Here is an 11,670-nt window from a genome sequence, read left to right as displayed (position 1 = left end):
TAAAAAGAAAAAATATATAGTTATCAAAACAATGAGAACCAAATTTAGTGCAAAAACTAATGAAATAAAATAACAAGGGACTTGATCGAAAAATAAAATTAAAAAAAAAACATAAAAAAAACAATTAAACAAATGATAACCAATATTAGATAACAAAAAATTAAATAAATATAGAGTAATAAAATTGAAAGAAAACAAAATAAGAAAATGATAGAAAAAGAAGGACAATTAAAAAATATGAGAATTAAATCTATAAAAAAAACCAAAGGAATATATACCATATTTAGTATTAAAATGAAACAAAATCAAATGGAAATGAATCAAACTAAAAAATCAATCTAAACAAATCAAAGGAGAGATCAATAAAAAAGGATTGTAATTGAATTTATTCTTCATTATTTTTTACTGAAATAACACTATTTTTACTTTTAAGCTAAATAAAAAATTAAGTGGATAGCCAGGGAAAAATCATGTCAACACCCACTAATTTTTCTGCCATTGTTTTTTTTATTAAAATAATGTTATTTTTTATTTTCTGCATGATAAAAAAATCTGATTGATTACAATAACCCCAGTTATTCAACCCAACCCATGATTTAGGACATGACAAGGGTCGACTCCTAGACCTGGTTTCAAAAGCACGATAAAAAAATAAATAATAGATATAATATGAAAATTCAATGAAATTAAACAATAAGATATGGAATTGCCTCAAAACAATCAATTAATAAAAAAACTCAAAATAAAAGGAATTTCAATTATAAGAACAAATATCAAATCCAATAAAAAAAATAGTTAAAATCAAATGATTATGGATTTGATCGAAAAATAAAATCCAATAAGAAAAGGATTAAAACCAAACTAAATATGAATCAAAACAATAGGATTAAATTTGATAAAAAAAGAATATAAAAAATCAAAAATTAGGTGGTAAAATTAAAAAAAAAAACAATTTTTATATAATTAAAAATATTGAGGATCACTTTACAATTTTCCAAGCTCAACATGCCTTTTTAAGTTGAAAAGAGAGAAAAGAGGAGGGGAGAAATTGTCGCTAGAGCTTCTCTTTGCCATGGATGCCAATAGTCATCTCCCCGGAAGGCTACCAGCAATTACCAGGAGAGGCCGTACATGCCTCCCCACACGCGCCAATCATTATTTTTAAATTATAGAAAGGCTAGAACATTATTAACCCAATAAGATAACTGCAAAAAAATTAAGGTTAAAAAACTATAAATACTTCTTGATGTAGGCAAAAAAAGGCTGATCTTGGAAACGATGTGGTAATTACATTATATAAAAAATGTAAAAATTTGATAACGCTCTTTAGATATTAGTTGTGTTTTCTTTTTTTTTTCAAGGGCATATGAGTAAATTATATTGTGAAATAAACATGTGAAAATACAATTCCACTTCTCTAGTTATTGAAGAGCTGATTATTCGTTTAATCCATGATATATAATCCACAATAAAAAACTAATGAATTTTAGTTTTATTTGTAACTGTAATATTTGTGAAAAAAATTCCTCACGTTGTTGCACATTAGCAATATCATTTATACCATGAATCAAGTCATCGCTTCCACTGTAAAACTACTGCTGCTGCTATTATCGTCGAAAATCTAAACTTCTAAGATTTTTTACTTTGGAGAAGGACACTTCCTATTCCGAGAAAGTGTCGTCCTGGCCGTAACAACTTTCCACGTGGCCGTGTTCTTTTCCATTTTTCACGTTATTTTCTTTGAGATGAAAAGCAAATATTGATCTTGGAAATATAATGCCCATTAATGTGTGTAAATTCTTTATGGACTTCTCGTATAATTTTTGCTGTGTTTATATATTACAAGGATTTCTACATCAAGACAATAATCAATTTTCACCGTTCTTAATTTTTTTTATTCATTTATTATGGTTTTTTGTTTAAATTTTTTATTCGAATGAGTCTATAAGTTTTTAATTTCAAAAAAAATAAATTGCAGTATGACTTATAATAAAAAATTTCAAAGTTATTAAAACTATTTTTTAACCTTGAACGAGTTCCATGTATTGGAACCAAGAGTTACCCAAAACTAATTTAACGGTCAGCATATCTAAAAGGTATTTGGATAGATAAATTGTTCATTTGAATTTAAAAACCAGTATTTATGAAAATTTACCTGTTATGATTTATTAGACCGACATAGAAGACACATTCTTAAATTTTTTTAAGAAATAATAATTTATTTTCCGTACAATTTTATTTGAAGATATTGAAAGAAAAAAAATAGCATACTAGAGCAACTTTTACAAATTAATACGGGTACATTTGGTTATGCACTTTTTTACACCTTTCTATTATTTTTTAACGGTAAAGGGTACTTTTTGGCTGCAGTTTTAAATGTTCTTTTATTCTTTTGTTTATTTAGTATTTAGCATCTAAACTAGTTAGGTGGCCACATTATCCGCGGGCTCGTTTTTTTATTTTTATATAAAATTAGGTCTTGATGGTGGCACAATTTAAGATTATTTGGTCTTACATATGTAGGATCCAACTCTATTTTAGACAATCACAACTAATGACCCAAAGTTATTTTAGGTTATGCATCATATGGAGCCCAAGAATACTTGAGTCATAATATGCCTAAGCGCCACGTATGCACTGAAATGTATCCAACCTCTAGTGAGACAACCCGAGCCCTCTTTATGCGTAGGGATGTGTCCAGCACAAAGGCAGGAGCCCAAGTGCCACTTGTATGCAATGTTGTAGCCATAAACGAGGCAGGAGCCCAATTACCATGTGTGCATTGGGATATGCCCAGTAATGAGGCATGACCAAGCACCACGTGTGCGTAGGGAGTGTGTCCAAACTATAGTTTTGAAACCCAACCCGGTGGTCAACCCGGTCTAATGACCGGGTCACGGGTCAGATGGGTTGACCCGGGTCAGCCCGGGTCAGCCCAAAAAAATCAAATAAAAACTTCAATAAATACAATTCCCCTCTTATCCCTCTTTCTCATCAATCCGCTTTTCAACTTTCAAATTGCTTTCCAACTTTCAATCCACTTTCCAATCACAAATAAACGTTTTTTTTTAATCAACAACAAATAGATATTCTCTTTAAATTGATAATTGAAGGTAAAGACGAAAAGAAAATCTTAAAGAGAGAGAGAGAGAACACATGGGCATCAGAACAGAAAATAACAACAATCATGCATCAATGACAACGCTGATATTCACGCACAGAACTTTGAAGATGGGCTTTTCAAATCATGTCTTGATGCAGGATCTGATCAAAACCGGGTATACTGTCTTCAATGGAATCTACATGAACGAGCAGGGATCACTACGAAGAGGATGTCGTGTTTGGGGTGGAGGTGTATTACGGGCAGTCGGGCATAGGAGCTATGCGATTGAAATTGCTTTTTCTTGTTATCTTTGTCTGCAATTTTGCATCCTTCATCCTTTATTTGCATCGTTTTGACTTTAAATGGCCAAAACGAACGACGTCGTTTCGGACTCTGTATGTATAAAAAAACAAAGAGGCCGGGTCTCAGCCGGGTTTGTCCGGGTCACCCGGGTTCCGAGTCGACCGGGTTTCACCGGGCCATCTCCTAGGCGGGTTTTTACTTAGACCCGGACCGGTCCTAGGCCTGGGTCGGCCGGGTCCCGGGTCGACCCGTCGGGCCGGTCCGGGTTTCAAAACTATGGTCCAAACCCCATGCAGAAGCCCAAGCGCCACGTGTCCCCACATGGTTTTTTTTATAATAATAATAATTTTTTAAAATTTATTAATGATGATGATAATAATACTAATAGTAATTTTTAATTTTACCTTGCAAATCAAATATTTGGTTGTTCTCAATATTTTTTTTATTTTAGTAATTATTTTATCAATAACACAGATTATTATAAAAATAATAATATTTATAATACAAAAAAAATATTTTTAATATTAATACTTTTGATTATAGTAAAAATAATAATATTCATAACACACATGACACTATTTTTAATTCCAAAAATATTTAGAACATAAATAATAATTTTTTTATATTAAAACTTTGAATTATTATAAAAATAATAATATTTATAATACAAAAAAATATTTTTAATATTAATACTTTTGATTATAGTAAAAATAATAATATTCATAACACACATGACACTATTTTTAATTCCAAAAATATTTAGAACATAAATAATAATTTTTTTATATTAAAACTTTGAATTATTATAAAAATAATAATATTATAACAAAAACACAATAATATATTTGAGATGAATACTTTGTATTCTAAGAAGAATAATAATATTGACAACGCATGTTGTAATGTTTTTTATATTGATACCTAGAATTGTTGAATATTTTTAATAATACCATGTTGCGGCCTCGCTTTTTATTTTTATAAAAAATACCATCAAAAATTACAATATAAATAATAATCTTTTCTTTAAAATTTATTAATTATTATACTAATAATATTAACTATGATAAGAATAATAATATTTTTAAAACAAATAATAATATCTAGAATCCCAAGTCCCATGAATATCATGTCTTGATGAAGGATTTAATAGAATTGAGTCATTGCACTAGATCTATTGATCATGAGTCCTGATGCCCAACTCATTCCCCTCGAGTTCAGAATCGTAACCCAAGTGCCATTTATCCCACACTACCTTGATGAAAAGAGAAAATGAGATTTATTGGGAGAAAAAATAAAGAAGGAATGAACTCTATACAACACACAATAACTAACATTTGTTTTTTTATTTTTCAAGATCGTGTTATACCAATTGTCTTTGCATGTTGTAACATTTAAAGTACTGATACTCTGATTTATTACAATCGTTGATCATCTTTGTTTTTACATTTTAAAATATTTTTTAAAAAATTAAAATTTTTTATTTATTTTTGTTTTAAATTATTTTTTTGATGTTTTCAGATCATTTTGACATGCTGATGTCAATAATGAATTTTTTAAAATAAAAAAATTATTATTTTTCAAGTAAAAATCACTTAAAAAACAGCTGCTATTATAATACTAGACAAGTTATTTCTTTATAGGTGCAACATATTAAAAAAACACTATTAATTTAAAGTACATAGCTAAATACAATTATTTTTTTTAATTCTCGAAATCAAATAATTAAAAAATCCAAACTAGTTTAAAGGTCAATCCAAAAAATAAAGTAGTCTGGTATCACAAAAAATAAAGGAGGAAGTTGACATGAGGTGACCGGTTAAAATTCCTAGCTAACCCATCGGTTAATATACTAAAACTCAATCATGTATTTTTTTTAATTATAATATTTTTTTTAATTGACCCTGACATTTAACTGTTGTAAGTTTTAAAACTATATCAAATACAATAATATTTATAAATTTTAATTTATTTGGTTTACTCTCGATAAAGATAAAGGTAAGGAAAAAAAAAAGAAAATTATAAATTAAGATACCTTTTATTTTATTTTAAGGACATCTCGAATTTTATTTCCTCTCTCGTCCTTATATTATCACGCACCATAAATTTTTCCCACGAATACAAACACATTTTTATTCTAATATACTCGTTGACTTTTTCAATCCAGAACATGCATGAAAATAAATATGTTAAATTGTTAATCATCTAATCTGGTATTTTATCTACCTGTAACTATTTCATCGGCGTAGTAAACAGCAAATCTTGACGTCCGTTTGATGATACCATTGATCTGTGAAATCCTGGTCAGCGTCAACGGTTATTCACGCCACACACACAGAGTCCACACGATATCAGCCGCCCAAAACAAAATAATATCGTCAGTAAACTTGTTTTTGCCTCTATATATTCATTAAAATTCCACTTATACCCTTATATTTAAAAACTTAAATCACCCATACAGCAGGTAATTCCAAAAATTCCAGTTCCTCTCGCAACTTTTCCATTTTTTTTTGTCTTGACTCGTGTTTGAAATGTTTTTATACGACCGACACAAGGTGGCTGGAAGTATTCCATAAAATTGTAAATATAAACTTTTAAAATATTTAAAAAATATATTTATTATTTTTATGTATATTTGATAAATAGAATTTTGAGTAATTTTTATTTTGTATTTATGATATTTTATTAACATGGAGCATTTTTTTATTTTATAAAGTATAATTGACAAGTATATCTCACATCTTCTTAAAGTATTTATGCTAGGTGAGGGCTTTGGACTGTTGTCTATGCACTCTGGTTGACTCAATCAAGCATCATAAAATGAGTAGACTTTCTATAAAAAAAAAAACAAAACAAAATTTTCATTAGTCATTCTAAGCATGGTTATTAAGGTCAGGTTGCTCGAATGGTCTACTTGTAACATGAAGCCTAGTCTACTTGAATCATTTTTAAAATTAAACTGGGAGTTGATTTGGTTAAATTATACCGCTATAATCGGTCAACTTGTAATTCAAACTTAAATATGAGACCAAACTAGATTAATTTTATTTTTTTATTTAAAATAATATCATTTTAATTTTTTTTAAAATAATAACATTTTATTCTTAAAAAATAATTAAAATAATATTCAAAATCAAATAACTTTGTTTTAGAATTTATCATAGTTTAAAAGATAAAAACTAGATCAATTTCAAGAATTTATCATTAGATATTTAGAAATGCGGTGGTGGTTGTTTTTAATTTCAAGATGTATTAAAATAATTTTTTTTAACCTCAACTAATTAAAATGATCTAATATAAAAATATCAAAAAAATATTAATTTAAATAAATTTTTTTAATAATACATTTAAAACACAGTGCCAGATACTTGATAACTGTGACTTGGGTAGGGTTGATAATTATGATTTCAAGGTTAAAAACAAAAGTAAAAACAAACAAATTAAAAATTTAATAAATAAGGGTTGAAATTGAAAGTTATTACATGTAAGGGTGCGAAACAGAAGTCTCCCCTAATATCTTGGCTTACCCCATTACACAAGCAATCCTACTTGGCGTACCACTCATGGGCCCCACCACACTGACGCCACCCTCACTCGCCTTCCTCTTCCTGCAAATAAAAACCCACTCGCAATCATCAACGGACACTCATATCTCATAAGTCATAACAAATACGGGGAAAAAAAACGATCTCTCTTTCTCTAACTATTTCCATGGCCTTCGCAAACAGTCTCCTCTCTTCTTCTTCTTCACCTGCTCAAATTCACCATGGATCTAAGGATTTCAATTCCACTCCTCTAATCATTTCTCCTCATGAGCGGTCCGCTTTCACTTTCTCTCCGATTCGTAACAAATTTTCCGAGCTTGGAATTGGAGTAATCGGTTCCTCGAGTAAAAAGTAAGCTTAAAAATTCTCCGATTCTCTCGTCTTCCCTGTTTGGACACACCGACACTGGTTTCCGAGAATCTGTTACTTCCTGTTAGCTTCATTTTTTTCTCGTCGTTTTTTATTATTTTTTTATACTGATTCTAGCGGTCTGTTTGGTTACGGAGAAACATTGAGATTTTTTTAATATGCAGTTTGGAGTTTTTTTGATGTTTATAGAAATTAAAAATTGAAAGCAAGCGACAGTGGATATTTTTATTAGTTTTTTTTGTGCTATTTTCCCACTCTAATAAATTTAGATATAAATATCAAAGACTCAGTTATCAATCTGTTAATCCCTTTCTTTATCTGCGTTTTTATCAAACTCATGAAATACGATAATCTTTTAAGTTGTTTTTTAGCTGATCGGAAATTTGTGTTTCTCGTTGCTTATCGATGATTGAGTGTTATGCAGGAACATTTTATATGCTTCAGTCAATGATTTGAATGCATCGGCAAGTTCAACCTCTCTGGTCAGCTACTTTTTCCCTCCTGCCATCTCGTTCGTGGAATGTGGTTTTATCTATTTTATTGTTGATTGCCCTGAGATATTATTGAATGAATCTAAATAGGGTAATTAGTATAGCATTGTCATCATGTAAGCAGGATTGTATTTGATACATACATATATGTTGTTTATAAGATTGATTAATTGTTGAAGGAAACAGTTCCTGCAAGTGGAATTTATCGTGATAAATGTCTTGTGTGGTCAATGTTCCTGGAGGTGATAGTGAAAATAATGTTGATAATTCTCACCGCAGTCATGATTTTCTGGATTTTTTTCTCTGATTGGAAAAATTGTGATTCGGTTAGTGGATATTGATGTCTATTCCCTCATGTACTTAGCATGGTGGTTTTCGTCCACGGGGCTCACAAAAGAAGTTCAATAAAGGCATTTTTACATGGTTTTGCAGGTTGAGTTATTACTTGTCTTGGGGGTTAATTTTTTAATCCTGGTCTTTATTTGATGAAATTTATAAGCATGGACTAATAATAGTTTCTGCAATTCATCAAAGCCAGGAGTTTTTTTTTTTTTTTTTTCCGGTATTTTTGACTCAAGTATACTGTTTCTGTGAGTTTTGATTGTCCAATTGAACTCTTCATCACCTGGACCGTGCTGTCCAATCGAGATCGCTATGAAATAGTTACTGTAGATGGAGTTCAATATCAGATTTTTCATGCTCGTGTGTGTGTGTGTGTGTGTGTGTGAAACATTTGGAACTGAGAAGTTGACTTACCTATGTTAATAATCGGTAGCAGAAATGTATGCAATAGTTCACAGGTGGCTTTAGAATTTGCTGTGAAATTTACAAGTTAACAGTAATTGCAGAAATCCGAGCAGGATGCTGATTCAGTTCCCATGCCAGTAGTTCTGATAGATCAAGATTCAGATTCTGATGCAACAATTGTGCAACTCAGCTTTGGAGATCGTCTTGGAGCTCTTATTGATACGGTGAAGTAGTTTTTTTAACTGACTCTGTCCTCTCTGGTCTAGAATTTTTTAGTCCCCACACTGCCAACATCAAAATGAAAGTGCAGGCTACACGTAAGATGGTTAGCCCTCCTCTAATCCCAAACCCACCACCATCACATAGTTGGCCTTTTGATTGTCTCTCATGTGAGGATGGGCTGTAAAGGTGTTATGCAAATGATCTTTCAGTTTTCTTATTATTATACATGAGATGGGAGTTATCGCCTTAAAGGGTGAAATTTTTTGAAGATGAGGCGGCCCAGAAGCAGGCTCTTAGCTCAATTTCCTTGAAATGCCAGAAGAGACTTGCTTCTGAGGCAGTGTAATCTTCATATATATTGAAAATGTAGTTATTGTATATCAGAATTCAACAAGCAGAAATGCTCCAATTGCTTTGATGGTTATTGAGCCAAAGCCACTGCTTAATGTTAGTCTCGTGTATTTAGGACCATCAGGGGTACCTCCAAATGCATGCATATGATTGATATTTTCAAGAAGTAAAAATATGCACTTGCCTTCATCTAATATCAGATATGCTGCTTGAAAATATTTGGAGGTTTTGTAACTTGTCTTGTTCTGTCATGGGACAGATGAATGCCCTGAAAGATTTGGGATTGGATGTGGCAAAGGGAACTGTTCTCACTGATGGACCAGTCAAACAAACTAAGTTTTTCATTACACGATTGTGAGTTTTCTTTTAAAATATATTTTGCCCCTGTACTTGGATCAGATATTACCCCGTGTTAATGTTTTACCGGAAATCTTAGCATTTAGTGATTGATCTTGGTTATGCCAGGGACACTGGTCGCAAGGTTGAAGATCCTGATATGCTAGAGAGAATTCGACTTACCATCATCAACAATCTTTTGAAGTACCATCCAGTATGTATGCTGAATTGATACCCGGATCTATCACTTTCTTCTTCTTCTTCTTCTTTTTTTTTTTTTTTTTTTTGCCTTTTGTGGTTAGGATATTAGAGATATTTCTGTTATATTTTCTTTACATTTCTCATGGTGATAAATTATTCTTTGTTTGCCTTCTCGCTAGGAATCTAGTGAGCGACTTGCTATGGGCGAGGCTTTTGGAATAAAAGCTCCAGAGAAAAAGGTGCTTCTATACTAGTCCCTCTGTGCGCGTGTAATTATAATTGAGAGCAGGACGTCATGAAAGCTTATTTTTAGCTTAATGAACTTCTTGTCATATTGATTTGGTTTGTTTTATCCTCATCTGATCTTCTATATTTTGGATATTTGCATCATAGAGGCCTGTCTGCCATTGCAACAAGATCAGTTGCACACGTGCGCTAAATCAATCACACACACACACACACACACAAACACTTCATATTGTTTTATTTGGCGCATATATATACTAAATATTATTAAAGTTTGTCATGGAGAGCCAACTGAAGCATGAAGCTTCCGGTTTGTGCACCTATTTGCTTTGACGTTTATAATTTGTCCACATATTGAGTAACTGTTGTGGTGTGCCCCGAATTATATCCTGGCAAAGTTCAATTGCTGTTCAGCTATCGAACTGTAGGGTCTTATGCTTTCTGATTGCAGTTGGCATGCTATTAATAAGTTATGTTGTACAGATGCTTCTCTTATTTTAATTGATTAATATGGTGTATTTGCTTCTGTCAGGTTTGGTTATTGCATTGATTGAAGTATATATTCTATTGAATCTCCACCATTAGCATCTAAATCAAGTTTTTCGTTGGTGAAGATCTGTTCTTGGATTAGTAGATGCCTTGCATGTGCTACAGTAGACTTTACAAAATTTGAATTTATATTCATAATTTCCTTTATGGCAGCTTGATGTTGATATTACAACTCAAGTGCATGTCGAAGAAGACGGACCTAAGAGGAGGTTTGCTTCTGTTTTAACGTTTATTACTATTCTAATTCACAAGTTATATGTGCTTCTTTTAATTTTTATCTTTAATAACCTACCATTTGGGACAGATTAAATTGAGAGTTTTTTTTTAAATCAGCTTGCTCTGCATCGAGACAGCAGATCGACCTGGATTACTTGTAGAAATCATCAAAATCATTGCTGATGTCAATATTGATGTCGAATCTGCGGAGATCGATACAGAGGTCTCTCTCTTACTCGCTCGTGCTCCCCAACCTGATGCACACACACTATCAGGTGAATCTTGGTTTTGCATTCTCTTCTAATTAACTTATCTGTCATCTCACAGGGACTAGTTGCCAAAGATAAATTTCATGTCAGCTACAGAGGGGCAGCATTGACCAGCTCCCTGTCTCAGGTAATTAGTTGGGTTCCAGCAATGGTTGTTTGATAATAATGGAGTAAACAACATTTTCTTGGTCTATGTATAGATTCCCAATTCTCTTTCCCTGTTTTCCTACAATTGTAAAGTGAATCCTACAATCAATTAATATATGAGCTCATCTTCTAGATCTGTACAAGAAAGTGCTGTATCTTTACAGAACTAGATTAATTTAAGATCCTAAGCATAGTTTACTTTCAATTTCATATCATGTCTACCACTTTATTCCCTTTTTTTTTGAATCTGCAGGTCCTAGTGAACTGTTTGCGTTACTACCTTCGGAGGCCTGAAACAGATATTGATAGCTATTAGTACCAGAGGCTAACCGCCATTCTCGATTGTAGACCCAATGTAACGTTTCTTGTACCACTTCGCCTTTGAGCTCATGTTTCTTGTACCTGTGAATTGTATGCTTCAAGATATTATGTGATCATGTTCCATAACTGCAAGCTGGCATGTTCTGAAAAGATGCTTGTAACCCTGCTATTGTCGACCCTTGAAAATGGGATCAAGCCAATTACAAAAGAAAAAACATGGGATGTTGAAACCAATAATTCATGCTCGTTGTTTTGCT

At 31.7% G+C, this 11,670-nt stretch overlaps 1 protein-coding gene across 1 annotated transcript; it reads left to right on the top strand.

Moving 5' to 3' along the window:
• Nucleotides 1-7,039: 7,039 nt before the first annotated feature.
• Nucleotides 7,040-11,650, top strand: LOC118060075 (ACT domain-containing protein ACR12). Its single transcript, XM_035073197.2, has 10 exons — nt 7,040-7,299; nt 7,742-7,799; nt 8,657-8,779; nt 9,388-9,482; nt 9,594-9,678; nt 9,845-9,904; nt 10,614-10,669; nt 10,794-10,899; nt 11,004-11,072; nt 11,346-11,650. The coding sequence occupies exons 1-10, from the start codon at nt 7,115-7,117 to the stop codon at nt 11,406-11,408; spliced, it is 900 nt and encodes a 299-aa protein (XP_034929088.1). The 5' UTR covers nt 7,040-7,114; the 3' UTR covers nt 11,409-11,650.
• Nucleotides 11,651-11,670: the final 20 nt, after the last annotated feature.

The sequence above is a fragment of the Populus alba genome, chromosome 10 (genome assembly GCF_005239225.2).
Source record: "Populus alba chromosome 10, ASM523922v2, whole genome shotgun sequence".
Lineage (NCBI taxonomy): Eukaryota > Viridiplantae > Streptophyta > Magnoliopsida > Malpighiales > Salicaceae > Populus > Populus alba.
Note: the sequence above shows the minus strand (reverse complement) of the source record. Positions and strands in the feature narration are given on the sequence as shown.